General features: G+C 36.9%; 1 protein-coding gene and 1 pseudogene across 2 annotated transcripts; both read left to right on the top strand.

The window, feature by feature from the left end:
* Window positions 1-6360: 6360 nt before the first annotated feature.
* On the top strand, window positions 6361-9000 carry LOC148875100 (3-ketoacyl-CoA synthase 12 pseudogene; annotated as a pseudogene).
* An 870-nt stretch (window positions 9001-9870) lies between these two features.
* On the top strand, window positions 9871-23173 carry LOC148875099 (heat shock protein 90-6, mitochondrial-like). Of its 2 annotated transcripts, XM_088964163.1 has the most exons (20): window positions 9871-10274; window positions 17051-17248; window positions 17348-17421; window positions 17885-18010; window positions 18123-18216; window positions 18291-18374; window positions 18458-18601; window positions 18699-18812; window positions 19648-19707; window positions 19812-19886; window positions 20010-20114; window positions 20485-20625; window positions 20750-20842; window positions 20969-21046; window positions 21133-21387; window positions 21489-21591; window positions 21854-22025; window positions 22122-22227; window positions 22320-22409; window positions 22809-23173. In XM_088964163.1, exons 1-20 carry the CDS (start codon window positions 10161-10163, stop codon window positions 22956-22958), a joined length of 2376 nt encoding a protein of 791 aa, XP_088820289.1. In that variant the 5' UTR covers window positions 9871-10160; the 3' UTR covers window positions 22959-23173. The 2 variants fall into 2 exon arrangements, with proteins under 2 accessions (XP_088820289.1, XP_088820290.1); XM_088964164.1 differs by lacking the exons at window positions 9871-10274; window positions 17051-17248; window positions 17348-17421 and adding an exon at window positions 17547-17707.
* Window positions 23174-24118: the final 945 nt, after the last annotated feature.

The following is a 24118-nucleotide window of genomic DNA, read 5'->3' as shown; positions in this document are numbered from 1 at the left end:
CCCAGTGCCGCGCTGATTATGCAATTTTCTGTTAGGATCGTGTTAAGATTTTTTTTCCTAATATTATTAGTATTAAAAAAATTGCTGCAATAAAAATATGGCAACTCAAAAGATATCTGGAAGAGGTGTAAAACGGGCGGCCTGCGCAAAGTGCGGGCCGTGCCGCCCTCCCCAGGGATAACTTGGGGGGTCGGCCCGTCATGGCCCACGGCCCAAGCTTGTGTGGGACCGGGCTGTGTCGTGCCGTGATGGGCCTGGGCTGAATTGGGCTGGCCACAAATTGGGCCTATGGTGTGGGCCGAATCGGGCTAGATTGGTATGTTTTTTTTTTTTTGCTTTTTTGAATTTTTTTTTAATTTCTTTTTTAAGTAGAACTGTAAAATAAAAACATTTAACTCTCCTTTGGCCTTCGAGAATTATTTGAAAAAATAAGAAATGAGAAATCCAACAAATAAATGAAAAAAAGTACTTAACCAGAATAACAAATTAGAAGAAAAATAGAAATTTTATTTTATTTAAATTTGAATGATACATCATATAAACTACAAAGCATATAATGGTTGAATACTTGGATGAATGAAATATGAAAATTGAAAAATGGAATAAATTAATTACATATAAAAAATACAATATAGTTACAATTTGAAAATACAAAATTATGTTGTTAAAAATAGAAAATAAATTAAATAAAGGTAAAACAAAATTTATAATAATTTAAAAAAACGCTGTACAACTATGGTTCATGAATCACTTTCATCATCTGCATCAGGTGAAATATTGGGTGTAGTGTCTTACCTCCTTTGTCCTGTAGTTTGTCTTCAACATCCAACCAATCTTTAAAGTAGATGCACATTTCTATACTTTCACCATTAATACAATTTCTCTTGCCATCTAACACCTATCATATTTACTAAAATAATAATCCGATGGAACTATAGACACCGGAGGGGTTAGTAGATCACGTGCCATGATGGTGAGAACTGAATAATTTTTTGAATGTTCACTCCACCAAGCTAAAATATTAAAATGTTCTATCACCTAAAGAAGAAAAATTTGCTTGTAAATAAAAATTAAGTTCAGTAAATGAACTTGTTGTTGAGGTAGTAGATCTCTATTTTCTAATTATTAAATAAAAATGTTTTTTCTTTTATTATTGGACTCGAGTTCAGATTCAGAAGTAGAAAAATGCAATTGTACAATTTGTAGAATTATTTTGTGTTACTTCAAATTCATATAATTCGTACATTTTAAAAAATAAATTATTAATTTCTACTTTTTTATTTTCAATTTCAATATTCATATTTTCACAATACGTTTCAAGTAAAATATCTAAATCATCTTTCCCAATCTTAGGATTTAATATTGTAGCTAAGAAATAAAGAGGAAAATATTCTCTCGATATTTTTTAAATTTATTTTCCATTATTTCAACAATACTTATAATGTGAATTAATTCTATATTTTGCAAAACAATCACTAATCACCATTAGTTGATAAGGTAAATTACAAATAGTTGGATAATAGATACCCGATAATTCATTAGTTGCATCATAAAAATGTTTAAAAAAAAATCTCTTATATAAATAGTCATTTCCCAGTCTTCCTCAAATACAATATTGTTTATGAGAAATGCAACTTTCTAATATAGCATATGTAGAGTTTTATCCATGTTTAACATCTCATATAAAATGTTTATATTTTAAAACATAATTTTGACATAAATATTTAAATTTTTGTTTATTGATTCAAAACTTTTAATATATATAATACAACTTCTAATTTTAGAAATATGAGTAGAAATAATAAAGGATGCTCTTTGGTACCCTCAATCAGCTAAGCATGCTGGTCCAAACCAAGGAACTTACAGGGGATCAATTGACAATATGGAGGATTGACATCTCCAACTAAGTGATGATAGTTTACACAGTCTTGTCTTGTTTTTCATATCAGTTGAAGACTCTCGGATTCCTTTTTTCTTTGTTCATATACCAAAAATGTAAAGCAGTTCAATTGTAGAACTTGATGCATTACTATTTTTTTTTCAGAAAAATGAGAAGCATAAAGCCACATGGATATTGGAGTTGCCAAAACTGTAACTTGAATTATCAGCTTATTGTCCTTAGTTGTATATTCTTTAAAGTGTGTTCATTTATTGTTTTATTTATTTATTTATTTACTTTTTGAGGGGAGGGGGTTTAGCAAAAGGAGGATATTACAATAAAAATCAATATTGATGCGTATCCTAACTCAGTTTTTTCTTTTTGGTAAATAGGTGATTCAGCATCAGTGAATTCCTTGGTTTTCTTTTTTTTTTTTGTCAACGAAGGACCATACAAAACAAACTTCTTTTGAGGAGATACTGTTCTCTCACCCCTTTTTTCAAGTGATTATGCATCAGCATATCTTTTCTTGAGGATATGTTAGATATGCTGACATGGCATGCACCTAACTTGAAACTTCTCACCTATTTGTTGCTGCAATGCCTGGTGTTCCCGCTGAGAACTAATATTGAGGATCCCACTTTAGCTTAAATCAGACTTACTTAGGGAGAATGAAAACTGAATTCGGACTCAGAAAGAGAGAGGGGAATAATGAGAATTTGATATTTCCTATATATTCATGTCATCTTCCATTATAGTTAAATAATCTATTCTTAACTAATAATCTATTGTTTAGTAATCCATTAGTTATGAAAATTGTTAAAAATTTATGGAAAATATTCTACCAAAATTATGAAATGATTATTTCATAAATAATCCATTATTTAACAAATATTAAATAATTTAATAATCTACCAAAAAGTAATAAAAAATCCATTAAATTTCTACAAAATAGTTTATTGATAAAAGATATTACTAATTAACATAATTTACTACTTTCTATAAATTCAGTAATTATAGTTAACAATTATCAAATAATTTAGGGAAACTCTTTAACTAATAATCCATAATTATTTTTTAAATAAGTAATAAAAAATTAAGAAAATAATCTATGAAAAAAATATTCTACAAAACTATTTTAATAATAATCCATTGTTATTCAACTAAATAATTATTAAAAAATAGGAAAATTAAATTATCAAAAATTGTTTCATAATTATTTAAATAACAAACCATTATTATTATTTCAATAAATAATTATTCAATAATTTAGGAAAATTATTGTCTATCCACACCGATCTAAACCACTTGGTTGACTTCGACCATACCTGGTTTTGCATTAATTAACAACAAATGGTCTACTTTTATTTAAAAATAATATAATTTACCATAATTAAATTATTTTACTATAATTACATTTACTTTGATTAATATTAAATAATTTAGGCTTAAAAGTAAATAATTTACATTAATTTATTTTTATTGTAAATAATTAATTTACTATACACTACTAGAATTGTAAGGATGGCAATTTTCCCTATAAAACTAGGGCCCTACTCTTCTTTGCCCCAAATGGGGCAAATTTTCTCAAATCTTAAATGGGGGATGGGGCATAGACAGGATGGGGATATGGAAAATATTTTTGCCCCAAATTAGTGATGTGATTTTCATATAATTCCCTGAACCTGATGGTAAATTAGTAAAATATCTATAGATTTAATATTGTTTTTTAAAATATCTGTAAGTTTTTCTCATATTCTTATAATCATTGGATCCTATAATTTCATTTATAAAATAGCTCCAAATTGTCATAATCCAATTCCTAAAATACCCCTAGATTCCCATAATCTTATTCGTAAAATATCCATAAATTATATTTTTTAGGTGGTTGCCTCAAGGTTGGAAAAATTTTGGAGATTCCCCTTCCACGATGAGGAATGGGTGCCTCGCCCTAAACCTGCCCCGACACTTGGGTTGGGGTAGGGATGGAGTAGAGTGTCTTAACTTATAGGGGCAAGGGATAAGGAGGGGTGCCCCATCCCTTGCATCACATGGGCCCCCACTAGTGTGTGTGTGTGTGTGTGTGTGTGTGTGTGTGTGTTTGATCGATTATTAATATTAAATGAGTTGAAAAGAGGTAATGTTAATATATTCAATGCATTCAATTCTCTCTTATTAAATCCAACATTTAAAGAATTAACTTACATTCACCTTCATTGAATCATATATTTAAAACATTTTTGTTTCTTTTCATCATTAACTTCTATTAATTAAATCAATACATAATAAATTAATAATTTCAATAACATAAAAACTTATACTTTAAAATCTACCAAGAAAAAAAACAATGTTTTCATCTTGGTGGCGGTAAAAAACTTAAACCATTTTGGGTCAAATGGGCCAACCCATGCTACTAAAATTAAATAATAAAATTCAAAAATAGATAAAATGTAAAAAATATATAAAAATTAAAAAAATGGCAACATTTTAGCATCACATATTTGACATATTAAACAACAATAAGCATGATAAATAAGAAATATTTTTATTGATGACGGAAATGGAATGAAAATTTAAAACTATTATCTCATTAAATTCTATATTTAAGATATTTTGTTTTCATCATTAAACTCTATTGATTAAAGCCATAACATTAATTTTAATAGTATAAAATAAATATTTTGAAAACAAAACCATTTTCTTTTCTCCTGGTGGTGGATAAGCAATTCAACCATTTATGGTCAATGAGTTAATAAATAATGTCATGATTAAATAATAAGAAACTAAAACAAAAGTTTTTTTAAATATATAATACAAAAAAAAAAAAGATTTGGGCATATCTCTAATATTGTATATTCATTATACTAAACAAAAATAAGTATGAAACATAAGAAGTATTTTTATTAATGTTGAAAATGAAATTCCAAATTTAAACTCAACCTATAAACAAAATTATGTCATAGCCAAATAAAATAATTTTAAAAATTTGAAAATGCAAAGAATCACAAAAATAAAAAAGAAAAAAAAATTGGGTACATATCTAATGTTATATATTTATAAAAAATAAAATATTGGATACATCTCTAATATAATACTGTCATTATATTGAACAAAAATAAGTATTATACATAAGAAATAATTTTATCAATTGTGGAAATGTAATACAAAGTTTAATGAAAGCAAACTATTTTATTTTTTGGGTGGTGGTTAGTATTTGTGTCAAATAGATTAATCGATGACATGATAGTTAAATAATAAATCTTTAAAAAATTAAAAAGTACAAGTAATCAAAATAATAAATTAATTATGTAAAAAAAAATAAGTGTGATAAGTAAAAAATATTTATATAGTGTAGATGAAATATATAGTTTAAAGCTGATTCGAAAGCAAAGCTATTTTCTTATTTAGATGATGGGTCTGTCAATGGTTCAAATTTTCAAAGAAACACATGATGTCATAATTGAATAATAAATATTAAAAAAAAGATAGAACACAAAAAATGAAAAAGTATAAAATTTTGTTAAAAACATTTGAGAACATTTCTATTGTTCTATACTCATCATATTAAATAAAATTAATTGTTAAAATAAAAATTCATGTTGTCACAATTAAATAATAAAATTCAGAAATAGATAAAATGCAAAGTGTATGATTAAAAAAATTGGAAACATTTTAAACATCATTTATTTGTCATATTAAATAATAATAAGTTTGATAAAAAAAAAAAAAATGAGGCAAGGTGCATAGATTTTGCCTCAAGGCTTAAACCTCGAAGCTTTGATGTGAGGCTTAAAGCTTTTGTTAGAATGAGGCTTAAGCCTTAAGACTCAAGGCGTGAATCTTAACCTAAGGCGTATTAATAACGACTTAGTAATTTAATAAAAAATAAGTATTTTTATAATTTAAAAGGAAATTGTCTAAAACTCATTGTGACTTTTCAACACTTCTCTTAAACTCACCATAACTTTTCAAAACGTTCGAAGAACCCCATGTTAGTGAGTTTTTGTTTTTAAAAACTCACCATCCATTAGAGCACTATTAGTATTCATTGACAAAAGTTGTCCATATCAGCATAAGTGCAATTCTCATGACCAAATTATCCCTGAATGGCTTATCAGTCTTAAACATATTTTTATGATTAAAATGCCCTTAAACACCTAACTACCTTATATATATAAGATTTCTATTCGCTGAGAGACATTTTGCTTTCATATTGTGCTCCTTGAAAGTATTCCAAGGAAGTTGAAAAATGAGTTGGGTTGAATAATAACAAGGCATTTTTGGAATATTGAAAAATGTGTTGAATATAAAAAAAGGATAAAATGGTAATCTGCGAATGCCTATTAGTCTCTTTAACATTGGGTTCCTTGGACGTTTTGAAAAGTTATAATGAGTAGAGAGATGTTGAAAAATCATGATGAATGGGTAATTCCGTTTTTGGATGTTTGGTGTAGGTGGAATTCATTCCCCCATATGGGGAAATGTCCATTCCCAACCCCCTCCCCTGTGCAATTCAGAAGGAAGGTGTCGTGGGTAGACCAGGGTCACCCCTTGGCAAGAACCTCCCAAAATCTGCCACTCATGCCTTCGTTGAGAACCTCAGAGTATTAGCACCCAAGGTGCTACCACTAAGGGAGCTGCTTCGATATGTTATAGTAACACGCCTCCTTCCTCAGCCCAAGAAGGACAGTGCATCTGCTGGCAAAAGCGGCGGTGTCAAAGTAGGAGTGAATTTCAAGACTGGGATCGACCATTTTTTCCTTCACACCGGCGGAAAGGCGGTTATCGATGGGGTGGCAAAGAGTTTGGGGCTGATGGAGTACGACTTGAAGCCAGCAAGGAGGCCAAGAAGAGGTGATAGGGTGATGATGATGATCAGCTTCGGGGGAGGTTTCAAGTGCAACAACTGCCTTTTGGAGGTTGTTAGGGATTTGGAGGGTGATAACGTGCGGAAGGATTTTATTGCTAATTACCCTCCAAAAACCCTAGTCAGTCTGTTCATGAGCGAGTGTGGGTGGATTAACAATGAGACGGAGGAGACGCTTAAGAAGCGGTGGATAGCTACAAGCAAAATTTTTGAATTTGCTACAAAATTATTATAATTTCTATATTTCTTGCAAAATTTCTGCAATTTTTTGATATTTTCATGCATTTTCTGCTTTTTATTTTTATTAGGGGCAAAACTGAAAATCATGGCCGATTCCGATTCCAGTCTCTTGATGAACCAAACAGTATCAATTGGAATCCGATTCTGGTTCCTGTTTGAACCAAACAAGTAGGGGGAATAGACTATTCCGATTCTGATTTTAAGGGATTCTGATTCCGATTCCAATCACCAACCAAACGGACTCTAAAGTAATGATTGCCTAGTCCCAGTATAGATTAGGAATGCCAAGTAACTTATAGTCGAATGTGAGAACATCTGCGCCCACTGAGCACACCCCACAACACATCCAAACCACGTAATGGGAACATCTCCCAATGACAAGCAACGGAGATGTTCTCAATGCACTTTTAGATATGCATGTGAAGTGCGCAGTGTGGGGCATAGATTCATCGAGACATCTGCGCCCCACTAAGTGTCCCCGACAGCACATCCGAACTGTGTGCATTGGGAACATCTCCGAGTGATAAGTACAGGAGATGTTCTCAATGCATGTTTAGATATGCATGCAGGACACGTGTGTGGGGACTTCGGTTTCAGTCCAGGCACGCAAATATACGCACCGTTCACACACCATGAGAACGCGCCACGCGTCTTTTAATTCGTGCATTGGTTTAATGCGTGCAAAATGACTATCCTTCATTTTGTTAGCTTCTCATTAGTTCCATTCCACATTTTCCACTTCCTTCTCGAGACTCACCGGACTCTACTGTCACCAGTCACTCTCACTCTCTCCCGGTTGGACCGGCGGTGATTAATAGCCATAACCGGCGACCCCCTCAGGTATTTTGGACTCTACCCTAATAGAAGTCGGACTGTTATCACCGGAGATTGATAGAAGTCGAACTCCTGTCAACGGTAATCATTCAGATTCGCCTACCCTTGCGGATTCTATGGACAAAGGAGTCTGATGAGAGAAGAGATGGCCATTGGAAACAAGAAGTGGAGATGTCATCATCGTTGTCTCATGTTTCTCACTCTACCGCTTGGGGAGTCGGATTCAACCTTCAATATGGAGCATGAATCGGACTTCAAAACACACAATTTCGAAATCCACTTTCTCTCTGTCTCTCTCTCTCTCTCAGTCTGGTCTGTTACAGTTTTATAGAAGATTTCTCCGGAGATTCTTCAATTTTGCTGGTTGCAGATTCTCGTCCAAGGCTCTATTGTATCCTAGGAACGGATTTGCCTGTAACCCAACAACAAACTCAGTGAAACTGAGTGGGGGCAAATAACGTTCTAAAGACAGTGTTTTCAGACGCGCTTCAGAGCTTCTCCTCCAAAGTTACAATGATCTCATTTTCCAACACTTGCTATTCTTGCTTGTTCGGCAAGGGTAAGCGAATCTGAACTCTAATTACCGTTAAGAGGAGTTCGGCTTCTATCAGCCATTGGTGATAACAGTTCAGCTTCTATCATGGCAGAGTCCAAAAATACTTGAGTTTTTTTTTTTAGGTTGCCTGTGTTAACAGTCACCGGTGATGACTGTTGGTCGCTGTTGGTTGGAGAGGGAAAGAGTGAGAGTGCCTAGTAAGGGCAGAGTCCGTTGAATCTCGAGCGGGAAGTGGGAAGGAATGAATGAGAAGCTAACGACATAAAGGATAGACTCTGCTAATTCATTTCACACACATTAAGCCAATGCACGGATTAAAAGACACGTGGCACACCCTCATGCTACACGAATGGTCCACGTATACAGCATGCCTGAACTGAAGCCAAACTTGTGTGTGGGGTGCAGATGTTGTTGGGAAATGGGGTCACTGTAACTTTGGAGGAGAAGCTTTGAGGCACGTCTGAAGATACTGTCTTTAGAACGTTATTTGCCCTTATTCCGTTTCACTAAGTTTGCTGTTGGGTTACAGGCAAATCCGTTCCTAGGATACTACAGAGCCTTGTGCGAGAATCAGCAACCAACAAAGTTGAAGAATCTCCGAAGAAACCTTTAGTGAGAATGTAACAGATCGGACTGTGTGTGTGTGAGAGAGAGAGAGAAAGAGAGAGTGTGGATTTTGAAAATGTATTTTTTGAAGTTTGATTCATGTTCCTTCAATAGTTTATGAAGACGTATGAAGAAAAAGGTAGGTGCTGGTTCAGAGAAGGCACCGTGAATAATCACAATTTCAAAAGGTAATTAACAGTTAATGGCTGTTAAGTTTGAATTGTTCGCGAGCCACGCAGGTGCGAGCAAAATGCGCCTCATTGCGCCGCACACGCATGCACGCGTGTTGCACGATATCAAATATCCACTCTCCTCTATTATATCTAAGGAGTGTAAATCAGCTCCTATTAAAATATTTAAAACAAAGCTTATAATTTTCCAATGTGGGAGAAGTTTAAAACTAAGTTTTGTAAGAGAAAAACTAATTTTTCAAACAAGTGTGCAGGTGCAATTTCTCATGTAATTGACCAATCAAAACCATTGGATTTAATCTCTTATGAGATTAAAACCCAATAGATGTGATCTCTCTACCAATTGTGATCACATTTGCGCCCCAATCAGCATGCCCCACAACACATCCAATTTGTGCATTGAGTAAGGCTGCTCATGAACTGAATCATGGTCCTATTTTTGAAACTGAACCAGTATGACCAATTTTTTGAAAACTAATAACCGAAACCCAATCGAAGCCGATCAATTAATTGGTTCGATTAACCATTGGTTTGGTCCATTGATTTTTTTTTTTTGTATTTATTGTATATATTATAAAGATATAAAAATATATAATAAAAAATAGAAAAATATATAAAATATTATATTATATATTTATAATATAATATATATAAATATAAAATCTATATATAATATATAGAAGTATACATGTAATATAGAAATATATCTATATCGATCAATTTGATTAACCACCTATTTCTATATCGGTACCAACCTTCGGTTTTTTAAAATACCGAATCGAAACCCAACCGACCGATTCGGTTAATCGGAAATTTCGGTTCGGTCCGTTTCAGCATTCCAAACTTAGAGGGCGGAAAACCGGAAAAGTGTCCACGTCCAGAAACTTCTACATCCATTCTAGAGCCCTACTAAAACCCTAATTCGGCAGTGCAGCTGGTGATAAACAATTTCTTCTTCTACGGGTTTGTCGTCACGAGGGAGCTAAAATGCACAGGCTACCGAGGCGCTCCGTCGCTGCTATTCTGCGCAACGGCGGCGCACGACACCGAAGTGTAGCTGCTGTTCTAAGTTCCTCGTCGACTTCATTCACCAACTCGGTGGTAAGCCATGAACCCTAATTGATATTCTTTCCTGTTTGATATATCCCAAACTCAAGTATAATGTTGGATATCGATTCTTTTTGATCATTGACCGTGAATTTTATTAATGAAATGAAAGAAAAGCTTTTCAATCTCCGGATAGGATAAAGAGAAGACAGTACAAACCGATCTCAGCTGCTAACACTATTTAGATCACACTTTAATTACAATGAATTACATAAATACCTGGTTCCGGTATTCCAAAAGAAGTTGGTCCCTGGTTGCTCCTTGCAAGGGTAACTAGCTAATGTATTATCTGATCTAAGCATGCATTTGAAAGAGAAACATGAAACTTCTCTAACCATATTTGGAGCGCCCATGGGCCCTCCTCCATTGCAGTCCCCTCCCACAATAAGGTTCGACCATCTCATAGAGTCGAGTAGTGGACTAGTTTCAGTCCATGATAGAAGCACAATAGTCCCATCTTTGAAAGAGTTTCCAAACCCAATTGGTCCAGTGAAGCTCATAACATGTTAGAGTTTATGAAAGCTCTTGCGCACATGGCACTGCCTAACACACCGCTATGCCAGGATGACACGGGAATCTCACAGTGGACTGTTAGGCCATTGAAGGCCAATCGTTGCCATGATTGTTGCAATAATCACCTTCTACCTTTCTGTTATGATTCACTCTAACAAACTTCACATTCTATATATGTAACCATTATGGTCAATAAATCTGTGAAATTTGTGGGCTTGCCAAGGCTGAGGATAAATTGGAGTAAAAGTGGAATTGTCGGGATTAACTGGGAAGAGGGGGAACTTTCAAGTTTTGCAGAGGGGCTGCCTGCAATCTACTTAGGATTACCTTTGTGGGGAAACCCGAGAACTGATGGTTTTTGGAAGCTGGTTTTAGAGAGGTTTGCTAAAAAACTAGCTCTATGGAAAATAAACTATATCTCTCCAGGAGGAAGAATAACCCTGATTAGAGCCACCCTAACAAACCTACCCATCTATTTCCTATCTACTTTCTGTGTGCTAACAAGGGTTGTGATGAGTTGCTGCTCACCTCAGGAGTCTCTTCGAGGGAGACCCTTCCTCCTATGCAGATATGAAGAGAGAGAGAGAGAGAGAGAGAGAGAGAGAGAGAGAGAGAGAGGATTCATTTGCCTGTTCATTCATTCGGCCAACCCATATTTATAATAGTTTTGGGTTACAAAATATCTTAACAAACTCCGTGCTCTAACGAACTCATGCAGAGGGACTAGCTGATGTGTTGCTTGTTGCAGTTAGGTGCTGAAATGGCTTGCGTGTATTCTTCCTCAGGTACGTGCGAGTGAGTGGAGGCTTGGGCCTCTGGGTTGGGTCTGGGCCTTGGTTCCCACAGTTCTCCCTCCTTCAAGATGGGCCTTGTCCTTAAGGTTCAAATCTGGGAATTGATTTTTCAGCTGCCAATACGGTTCCCACGTGGAGTCATTGGGGGGGGGGGGGGAAGTCCAGTCCAGGTTACTAAGGCTTCTTGCACTATGTTCTTCCTGTGGTGGACCCAACGGTAATCCAATATCTTGGCCGGTATGAGGGTAATGTTTCCATCTTCCGCAAATGTTGGGAGGTTGTTGCTAACTTTGGTTGGATCTCCCACGGACTTCTTAAGTAAGGAGATGTGAAAAACTGGGTGGAGACGAGCTGTCTTGGTCAGGTCCAGTCAGTAGGCAACATTGCCTATCTTCTCAATTATCTTGAACGGCCCAAAGTAGCGAGGAGAGAGCTTATGCCAGGCCCTTTTTGCTACTGAGGACTGCCGATAGGGTTGTAGCTTGAGGTAGACGTAGTCTCCCACCTGAAAGTCGACGGCCCTATGTTTTTTGTCATATTGCTTCTTCACGAGTTGTTAGCCTTGTATAAGTTCTCCTTTAGGAGGCTGAGCACCTCGTCTTGTGCCAACAACTGGGCTTCGACTTCTGCTACTACGGTTGAACCCATTTCATACGGAAGGATGTGTGGTGGTTCCCTTCCATACACTGCTTTGAATGGTGTCATGCCTGCTGCCGCCTGGAATGTGGTGTTGTACCAGTATTGGGCCCATGGGAGCCACTTTGTCCAATGTTTGGGCCTAGAACCCACAAAACAACGTAGGTAAGTTTCCAAGAATCTATTCGACACTTAAGTTTGTCCGTCAGACTGAGGGTGATAGCTAGTAGATCGATGAAGCATTGCCCCCTGTAAATGGAAATATTCCTTCCAGAACTGACTGAGGAAAGCTGGATCCTGATCTGAGACGATCGATTTGGGGGTACCGTGGAGTCTTATCCCTTCTTTGATGAAGGTTTCAGCTACTGAAGTTGCGGTGTAGGGATGTGATAGGGCAATGAAGTATCCATACTTAGGGAGCCTGTCGACCACCACCATAATCACCGTCTTGCCCCCAGAGGGTGGAAGGCCAATGATGAAGTCCAGGGATATATCTTCCCAAATCTGTGATGGAATTGGGAGGGGTTGCAGGAGCCCAGGAGGGGATTGGGCCGAGTACTTTTGTTGTTTGCATACTGTACACTGTGCTATGTGCTGCTCTACTGTCTTCTTCATGTTGAGCCAATAAAAATGTGATGAGAGCCTCTTATAAGTCCGAAAAATACCTGAATGCCCTCCCAATACTGAATCATGATAGAGCTCTAACAAGGCCTTCTGATGCGCTGAAGTAGGAGAAAGAATAAATCTCCCTTTAAAAAACAAGTCTGGTCCCTTTATGGTGTACCCCAGTGTAGAGGTGGGGTCTTGCAAATAGCTTTGCCGCACCTTTTCAAGGTTGGGGTAATTTCTGGCCTCCTCTCGCAAAGCTTCAAGTAGAGGGTAATGGGGCTGAGAGTGTACTAACAGCGACAACTCAGCTTTCCGTGACAATGCATTTGCAGCTCGGTTGGTGACTCCGAGCTTGTATTTGATAAAAAAATCAAAGCCCATTAACTTCATTACCCACTTTTTCTGATATGGGGTGAGAGCTTTTTGGTCCAATATAAACTTTAAGCTTCTCTGATCAGTTCGGATTATGAACCTTTGACCTAACAAGTATGGTTGCCATTTATGGATTGCCAACACTATTGCCATAAGCTCCTTTGTATATGTTGACTGGTTTTGGGCTCCTGTTGAGAGGGCCTTGCTGAAATAAGATATGGGCCTTCCATTTTGCATGAGCACCGCTCCAGTCCCCACACCTGATGCATCACATTCAACTACAAAGGTCTCTTCGAAATTTGGTAAGGTTAGGAGTGGTGGGGTCATGGCCAGCTTGAGGGAATCAAAAGCCTTCTGGGCCTGCTCCGTCCAAACGAAGCAGTCTTTTTTGAGAAGCCCAGTTAGTGGGACTGCTAGTGACCCATAATTACATATGGACCTCTGATAGTAGCCGGTAAGGTCCAAAAACCTGCGCAAGGCTTTAACTGTCTTGGGCGTGGGCCAGTCCTATATACAAATTATTTTTTCTGGGTCAGCCATGACCCGTCCAGCTGCAACCACATGGCCCAAATAATGGACTTCAGTCTGCCCAAAAACACACTTTGGAAGTTTGGCAAACAGTTGGTGCTGTTTCAGCAAGCTCAATGTTTGTTCCAAGTGTTGGAGGTGTGAATCCCAATCCTTGCTGTATACCAGAATGTCATCAAAGAAGACCAAAATAAAACGCCGGAGGTAGGGCCTTAAGACATCATTCTTGATGGCCTGAAAGGTAGAAGCGGCGTTGGACAACCCAAACGGCATAACTAGGAACTCATAGTGTCCATCATGGGTTCTGAAGGCTGTTTTGTATATATCTTCAGAGTGGACCCGGACTTGGTGATAGCCGGATCGGAGGTCCATTTTGGAGAAATACTTGGCTTACCCCAGCTCATCTAATAGCTCATCCATAACTGGAATCGGAAACTTATCCTTGACTGTGATATGGTTCAGGGCCCGATAGTATACACAAAAACGCCAGGACTCGTCTTTCTTTTAACAAGGAGTGCTGGGGACGAGAACGGGCTTGTACAAGGCTGTATCCATCCCTTGTGCAGGAGCTCCTTCACGAGCCTCTCAATCTCAGTCTTTTGGAAGTGCGGGTATCTGTAGGGCCGCACATTGGTAGGGGCTGCCCCTGGAGTTAGGGGTATGCGGTGGTCTTGGAACTGATTTGGAGGAAGCTGGTCTGGGTCTCTAAAGACTTCTGGGAATTGGCCTATGACCCTTTGTTATCATGGTCTTTCTCAGATGGTTGGACCTCATTTTCTAGCCTTAGTAAAGGCCCAATAGGCACTGGGCCCATCTGCATCAGCAGCAGGTGTTCCTTTCCAAACCCCCCCTTTTTATCATGGAGTGTAGACCTTCCACTAGTGGGCCGGGTATCTCCTGACCTTGCAGATGGCAGCGGAGCCCTTCACAATAGAAGTCCATGGTCATATGTCCCCAGTCACAAAGGACCGAGCTTAGTTGGCTCAGCCATTGTACACCCAACACTACATTTGCCCTGCTGAAATCCAATGGATGCAGGTCCACGATGAAAGTGTGGTCTTGGATTACCAGCTTTTCGTTTTTACAAATACTTTCACATTCAATGTGGTTACCATCCGCCACTCTAACAGCAAATGGAGAAGTGTAGAGAACTGTCATACCTAGTTGGCGAACCAATATTTGTGTGACAAAATTCAGTGTGCTCTAACGAACTCATGCAGAGGGACCAACTGACATGTTGCTTGTTGTAGTTAGGTGCTGAAACGGCTTGCGTGTGTTCTTCCTTAGGTAAGTCCGAGTGAGTGGAGGCCTGGGCCTCTGGGTTGGGTTGGGGCCTTGGTTCCCATCAGGTTGCAAGACAGATAGAGAAATACATGAGGGATTTCATGTGGGAATTGGGAGATGAAAAGAATGATCACTTGGTTAAGTGGGAACAAATATGTAAGCCAAAGGAACTAGGGGGTCTAGGGTTAGGAAATATCACTCTCAAAATGCTTTATATGTTTTCTTTTATTTTTAAATTTTCATTTGAATACGCCTTACATGTTATGTTTATGTATTTTAATTTTAGATAATAAGTTTTTTAAAACATTTATTTTAAAATTTAAGTTTATATTTTTATTAATATTGTGTTTAATATTTATTGAATTTTTTGCATTTTTTTTTAAAGTTTTGGCATTTTTTGAATTTTCTGACTTTTTTTTTTTTTTTTAGGTTTTATTTATTTATTTATTTTTTTGCGCCTTGCTTCAAAAAGGTGCACGGCCTTGCACCTTGTGCCTCAGGCACAAATTGTCCCTAGCGCTTTTAAAATACTGGTAAAAATTATAGACATTGTGGAAACATTGTAAAATAAGCAAAAATAAAGAATGATATTTTATGAAATGATAAAAGAAGCGTAGGCACACCTTTTTAAATCATTAAACAAAGCTAAGAAACTAAAGTTATAGACAAAAGAATACATTTTGAAGTTGTCTTGTAAACTTCAAGATTCAAAACTTCATGATAGAATGAGTTAAAACAAAATTTAAACTCATAGAAAATGCAAATGGTTCTAATAGATCAACCAAATAATCTATTACATAAACTAATATAGTAATATTTAATTTCATGTTTGAAATGAACACTGAACTAGCTCAAAGTGGTAATCATGTAAGTTAGGAGGGCAATAACATTGTTACTCCACATATCTACAATATTGCCATGAACTTATGTTATAGTCAATGTTCAGAGAATCGGGCCAGACATAGTTGGAAAGGGAAGAGGTTTACGGGTTAGAGGTTCAACCATGGCCCAACTAGAGTCGAACCATAATAATGTGACATACATATATATACCATAGGACACATAAATAATTAAATAGTATAAATAATATATTATATAAGTATGGCTAGTTCTTTAATTTTTAAAGTAATTGACCAGGGTTCAAACCCCCAATTCACATTTTCTTTGAAATACATGTTCATTAATGCAATATGTAAATTAGAGATTCATAAATCAACACAAATAATGAAGTGGATTAATGTTAACAAGACAATATCAAAGGAAAAAAGTCATGTGTTTGAATCTTGCCATTTGCAATTTGAAAATTCTACACATTTGAGATCTAGGCGGTTTTAGGAATCCGGGACCAGTTCACCGGTTTTCTATTTAAACTGCATGATCAGCTGGTTTTGGGCGTTTTTTACCTATTCTGGTTTCTAGGGTATGTCCGAACCAGATATTGGCCTCGGTCATGGTTTAGCCAGTCTGGTCGTCCAGTTTGGTTATTAGTGTTCACTGGGGAATCTGTTGATTCCAGTAAATTTCGTGTCACTACCCATGGAAGTGGAAATGGAAATATGTCATGGAAACCATCTCTTGTACATGAAGTTTCTGTATTTCTTTTATTAAATTTGTCATTTCTCAAATTCTGATGTCATATTTTATAGTCTTTTGCCCGTCTCCAAGTGAATTCAGTGATGCACAATGTAATTCACTTACAAAACCAAGCCCATTAAAATGATGTACTTCAATATGCCTCATAATTAATTAATCATATAATGCCCAGACTAATAATGACCAATTGACTTCAAACATGTCTTTGTTGTTGGTAATACACTAGCCCTGTAATGCAACACCATTGTACAATGTGTTTCTTTCTTTGAAATTTATCTCCAATCCATGAGAAACGTTTTGTATTTTCTTGTGACTGAATTTGATGATAGATGGGGTGCATTTTGCAAATTCTGGTCTGGGATTTGTTTGTTATGCTACCTTGAATTATTTCTGGATGTAAACTGATATTTCGTATGTGCTATCCATCCACCTCTTCTTTAGTCTCAAGATGGTGATTCTAGGCTCTCCCAATCATTAAGCAGATACTATTCAGTGATGATCTCAGGAAGACAGAACATTAATCATCCCGCCCTGTTCAACCTAAGCAGTGGCCTGTTTTTGGGGAAGCAATATGAATCGACAGCAGCGGCATCTGTTGCCTCTGATCCTCCAGTTCAGAAATATGAGTACCAAGCAGAGGTATTCAGCCTGGACTGAAGGTTTAGTTTGGTTATCGTTTTTGTTGTTAAGCAAGGTTTATGTCATTATTTTTTTGGTATATTTCTCATTTGGATGCAGGTTAGTCGTCTCATGGACCTCATTGTTAACAGTTTGTATAGCAACAAAGAGGTCTTTTTTCGGGAGCTCATTAGGTATCCACGTACTGAATCGATTTTCACTTCATTTGTTCAAAAGGCATTGCTTTCATAATATCTCTTGGCTTCTATCATTAGAAAAATGCTTGTGATTTATATAAAAAAAATCTTAGCTTCCACAGATGCCCCATAATCCACATTGGAGGAATCTTTTGGAGGGCCTGGGAGCAACCAATTGAAAATGGTTCTGTGCTCTCCCAATTATTTCCATAATAACCAGTTTATAGTCTGAATTAACTCTTGGTGTGGCCGTGTGGGGTTGTCTGGTATTGATGAATCCAGAGTAAGTAGTGCCTTCCTATAGAATGATCTCTACCAATTGGTGGTACCAATGCTGAGAGGCTTTCCCCTATTTACCTTTTTCCTTTTTTCTCTTCTATCAGTAAAGAGATTCCTATTTTATTATTGATATTAATGGCTTATTGGCTTTCATAATTGACATATAATACATTGGCAATAGCAATGCAAGTGATGCCTTGGACAAGCTGCGTTTTCTAAGTGTTACAGATCCTGAGCTTTTGAAAGATGCAGTAGATCTTGATATCCGTGTCCAGACAGACAAAGACAATGGGACTATAACTATTACGTAAGTGTCATGAATCACAAGATATGGCTGGTTTCAGGGAGAACTGCCAGACTTGGATCTGGCATATATCATGGAAAAACTATATAATGAGTTTGTTTTGTTGTTTGTGCAGTGACACGGGTATTGGTATGACCCAGCAAGAGCTTGTTGACTGTCTTGGAACCATTGCACAAAGTGGAACTGCAAAGTTCTTGAAGGCAGTGAAGGTGTGCTTTATGGACAAACTAGTTTTGTCATTTTAAGGCCATGCAGTGGACTTAGATAATCTGAATGGATACAGGATAGTAAGGGTGCTGGTGCTGCCAACAATTTAATAGGTCAATTTGGTGTTGGATTTTACTCAGCATTCCTAGTTTCTGATCGAGTATGTCATCAACTAGTCTTGAAATTATCTCTTCATTCTCTCTCCTTTTTGTTGGTTTCTAATGATACTCTTGATATTCACAGGTTGTTGTTTCAACAAAGAGCCCAAAATCTGATAAGCAATATGTATGGGAAGGAGAAGCCAATGCTAGTTCTTATACAATTCGAGAGGAGACAGACCCAAAGAAACTCATTCCAAGAGGGACACGCCTTACACTATATATGAAGGTCATTAAGCACAATTATTTGCTTCCATGTGCTCAGTGAAACTATTCCAGACCCCTTGTCCTGATTGCTAGCAGTTGTTTTCTCTGCCTGTTTACAGCGTGATGACAAAGGCTTTGCACATCCAGAAAGAATTCAGAAGCTTGTGAAGAACTATTCACAGTTTGTCTCGTTTCCTATATACACCTGGCAAGAAAAGGGATTTACTAAAGAGGTCTGTGTACATAGCCCTGTATTGGTGCACCACAAAATAGAAAATACTTATATTCTTATGCATCACTGATTTTGTCATCATTCTGAGCTCTGCCATGTGAAGGATTAAGTAGCTCCTATTGCAACTGATTGACCCACAGTTTGCTTGCATGAGAGTGAGTTGGACCAAGTTCAGCCATTTGTTGATCTGGGTCAACCTATGGGCCTCAGGCCCTCCGCAAGCCATGTTAAGGGGTTAAAAATCCCTGTTTTCTTCTTCATAACACTACTCCTCCTGCCCCCCATCTACACAATCTCTATCCATTCCCCAAACTCTTTCTCAAGCTCTTTCAAACTCCAATAGTACCTTGGGGTGCAAGTTGGGCCAGGTTAGGTTAGGTTGAGTTCAACAACCCCAACCCAACCCCACTCTTTTTTTGGGTTGGGTTCATGTCAGTGTGGTTTCTTCACTTTATTTTGATAAAATATTCTTATTTCTTGGACTTAAGATTGGTGGATGAAGTTTTTTTGACATTAGTATTATTATATGTACAAGGATGAAGTTATGGTGCTTTATGAGTGTCATACTTAAACCAGACTATAAGTTATTTTACCTTAAATGTAAAGACATGTTGGGCCAGGATGACAAAGACTCTCGATGTTAATTCTACCTAGTTCTTGTAAGGTTAATTCTGAACCTAAAGTGGCATAATTTGCCAGTTCAATGGCCCAACCATTGTATGGATTTGTTGCTTCTGCTTCTCTTGGTTTCAGAACTCTCCAATGTAAATGAGTTATTCTCTGTTGGATGTGAAAACATTAATTCTGTGCTCCTGATGCTGGGAAATCTCTAACAGGTTGAAGTTGATGAGGATCCAGCTGAAACTAAAAAAGATGGAGAAGATGGCAAGGATGAGGTAATTCATGGTCTTCCATTGTGTTGACTGTTTCTTTCTGTTGTGTTTTTGAGCTACCAAATTGAAGTTTGATGGCAACCCTTCTGATGCTTATGTTCTAACAGAAAAAGAAGAAAACGAAGACCATAGTTGAGAGGTATTGGGACTGGGAGCTCACCAATGAAACCCAGCCTATATGGGTAAGCCTTAAAATAGATTCTCCTCTATTTATCAAAAAAAGAAAAAAAACATAGATTCTCCTCTGTTGACTGTCCCGGGTTTATCAGGGAACAATTCACATGTTTTCTGTGTTCTATTTGCAGCTACGCAACCCTAAGGAAGTCACTACAGAAGAGTACAGTGAGTTCTACAAGAAGACTTTCAACGAGTACCTGGATCCTTTGGCATCTTCACATTTCACTACAGAGGTAATGATAATAATATAATACATGAGATAACTGGGAATAAATCCTAGAGGTTTCCTTAAAAACAACCATATAGGATACCCTTTCTAGATGACCAGAAATATTAAAATACTATTTCCTTTGCCTGGATTGTTTACTGAAATATTTTCTGTGACTTTGCAAGATTGGCTTGATAGTCGATATCTCTGTGTTTAAATAACTCATTGGTTAAACACTTTATACCTGCTCCAATGAGACAAGAATGAATGAGAAAAAAAGTTGAGATCTCTTGAGTTCTTCCTTTGCAAAAAGTTACTAAGAACTGGTTTCCCCACGAGAGAATTTCTGCACAGTTATTTTTCCTTTTTGAGATTCACAAATTGGCTAATTGCAGGGTGAAGTAGAGTTCAGATCTATTCTTTATGTGCCAGCTATCGCTCCCACAGGAAGAGATGATATTATTAATCCCAAGACAAAGAATATAAGGCTCCATGTGAAGCGAGTGTTTATTTCAGATGACTTTGATGGGGAACTGGTAAGATGAATCAACAGGTCTTTTTTGGTATTCCACCATTTAGAATGGAACATACTGCTCCTTTCTCTTCTTGCAAAAGAGAACTTCTAGTTCAAGTTATCTCACACCAGTTTCTATTGACTAGTTTCCTAGATATCTAAGCTTTGTGAAAGGTGTTGTGGATTCAAATGACCTTCCACTGAATGTCTCGCGAGAAATTCTTCAAGAAAGTCGCATTGTAAGTGCATCCACCATACCTCAAATAACCTTTTGGGGAAACCTCTTAAGAAAGTTTTTGCTTATTATATGCCTAACAAAGTAAATCACGAAATTGACCTTGGTGTCTTGCTTTTCATCTTGGTAGGTACGGATCATGAGGAAGCGATTGGTTCGAAAGGCTTTTGATATGATCTTGGGCATATCTATGAGTGAGAATAGAGAGGTATCTGTATCTTTTATTATTTTTTTTTCGATTTTATAGCTTGTGCCCTGTGCCTATTGATTTACTTGTATATTCTTTTACTCTAGGACTATGAGAAGTTCTGGGAGAATTTTGGCAAGAACCTGAAATTGGGATGCATTGAAGATCGTGAAAACCACAAGCGTATTGCACCTTTGCTTCGATTCTTCTCTTCTCAGAGTGATGAAGAGATGATCAGTTTAGATGAGTATGTTGAGAACATGAAGCCTGAGCAGAAAGATATCTACTACATTGCAACAGAGAGTCTGACAAGTGCAAGGAACACTCCTTTCCTAGAAGGGCTTTCTGAGAAAGATTTTGAAGTATATGCTTATCTTTGTCTGGACAATACTTTTGAGCTGATTTTTTATGCAGTCTTTCTACCGTTTTCTTTTATTTACGTTCTTGGGTATTGTTGCTCTAGGTTCTCTTCTTAATTGATCCCATTGACGAGGTTGCCATCCAAAACTTGAAATCCTACAAGGAAAAGAACTTTGTTGACATCAGCAAGGAGGACCTGGATTTAGGTTAGTATATTGAACACCCCACCCCCAAAAGAAAAAAAGAAAAAGAAAAAGAAAAACCCAAAAAAAAAGGAAAAAAAGAAGAAATAAAAAGAGAATACACACGAGCACACAAGAAGGAAATAAATGCCTCTTCAAAATCAAAGGCAGGGAGATGCCATTTGCTGTCATTAGATCATGCTGATTAGCCAGAACTTGTAAATAAAAACAAAATGATCTAGTTGGTTAAATCTAGATATCTGATCTACCTAAGCTGTTGTGACAGGTGATAAGAATGAGAAGGAGAAGGAGATGAAGCAGGAATTTGGTCGAACTTGTGAATGGATCAAGAAGCACTTGGGTGACAAAGTTTCTAGTGTTCAGATATCTAACCGCCTGAGCACATCACCGTGTGTTCTCGTTTCTGGGAAATTTGGCTGGTCTGCAAACATGGAGAGGTGAAAGCCTTCTTTTTCAGATCATAAATCTGGTAATGGGAACTCATGTCATGGCATGTTAGCTCACCCCTTAAATCTAATTTAAAATCTTTACAGGTTGATGAAGGCACAGGCAGTGGGAGACCCATCTAGCCTGGAGTTCATGAGAAGCAGGAGGGTGTTCGAGATCAATCCAGATCACCAAATCATCAAAGACTTGAATGTATGGTGAAATATAACAAAGTCAACTCTTTTCCTTATTTGATGATGTCAGTGTACCACTCTAAATGTTAAATGATTTTCTATGTAATGCAGGTTGCATACAAGAGTAGACCAGATGATGAAGATGCACTGAGAGCTATTGATCTTTTGTATGACACAGCCCTCATTTCTAGTGGTTTCACTGTGAGTATTCTGTTCTGTTTCCAGGTTTGCTACTTAAGGCTAGGGTAGTCATCCTTTAGTGGATGACCGCGTGTGGGTTGATTATTGCAGCACATGGGTCAGATTTGCAGTACTCACAATCCAACCACTGTTGGCCCTGTCCCGATAAATAAGTGCATCTTTTATTTTTTTTAATTTTTTTTGAAGTATGTGTTTATCTAGGTTTTGTTTATTGGGTTGCTCATAGATCCTTGGTAATATGCTCATTAATATCAATCATTTATGAACCCACGTGGCTTGGTACTTGGTAGAGCTTCCTCTCACTTGGTGGGTCATATAACCAAGTCTTTTGCTTTTCATAGGAACATGGATGATGTATCTGATTGTTCTAGCTCTTTGTTATCTTAATTTTCAATGCAGCCTGAGAATCCAGCTCAGCTGGGTGGTAAGATATACGAGATGATGAGCTTGGCACTCTCTGGTAAATGGACTGCCCCAGCTACTGATAGCCACCCGGGACGGATGAAGAACCCTGACACCATGGAGGCCGAGGTAGTTGAAACCCGTTGAAACTGGTAGTGATAAAATGACGAAGAGCTAGTGGATTCCAATAATCCAATTTACTTTTATTTTTATTTAAATTGTAGAGAAAGAAAAGGTAGTAATAGTTGTAGAGTTCATCGGTATATTTTAGGTGTATCCCCTGTGTTTTGCAACGAAAATATGTAATAGAAAGGGATTCATAAGAAATGAACACACATTTATTGGAGACGCCAATTTGACAACCCAGTGCCGCGCTGATTATGCAATTTTCTGTTAGGATCGTGTTAAGATTTTTTTTCCTAATATTATTAGTATTAAAAAAATTGCTGCAATAAAAATATGGCAACTCAAAAGATATCTGGAAGAGGTGTAAAACGGGCGGCCTGCGCAAAGTGCGGGCCGTGCCGCCCTCCCCAGGGATAACTTGGGGGGTCGGCCCGTCATGGCCCACGGCCCAAGCTTGTGTGGGACCGGGCTGTGTCGTGCCGTGATGGGCCTGGGCTGAATTGGGCTGGCCACAAATTGGGCCTATGGTGTGGGCCGAATCGGGCTAGATTGGTATGTTTTTTTTTTTTGCTTTTTTGAATTTTTTTTTAATTTCTTTTTTAAGTAGAACTGTAAAATAAAAACATTTAACTCTCCTTTGGCCTTCGAGAATTATTTGAAAAAATAAGAAATGAGAAATCCAACAAATAAATGAAAAAAAGTACTTAACCAGAATAACAAATTAGAAGAAAAATAGAAATTTTATTTTATTTAAATTTGAATGATACATCATATAAACTACAAAGCATATAATGGTTGAATACTTGGATGAATGAAATATGAAAATTGAAAAATGGAATAAATTAATTACATATAAAAAATACAATATAGTTACAATTTGAAAATACAAAATTATGTTGTTAAAAATAGAAAATAAATTAAATAAAGGTAAAACAAAATTTATAATAATTTAAAAAAACGCTGTACAACTATGGTTCATGAATCACTTTCATCATCTGCATCAGGTGAAATATTGGGTGTAGTGTCTTACCTCCTTTGTCCTGTAGTTTGTCTTCAACATCCAACCAATCTTTAAAGTAGATGCACATTTCTATACTTTCACCATTAATACAATTTCTCTTGCCATCTAACACCTATCATATTTACTAAAATAATAATCCGATGGAACTATAGACACCGGA

The sequence above is a fragment of the Nelumbo lutea genome, chromosome 1 (assembly GCF_056320005.1).
Source record: "Nelumbo lutea isolate HS-2025 chromosome 1, American lotus-T2T, whole genome shotgun sequence".
NCBI lineage: Eukaryota > Viridiplantae > Streptophyta > Magnoliopsida > Proteales > Nelumbonaceae > Nelumbo > Nelumbo lutea.
The sequence above is the reverse complement of the archived record's forward strand: the minus strand, read 5'-3'. Positions and strand labels throughout refer to the sequence as shown.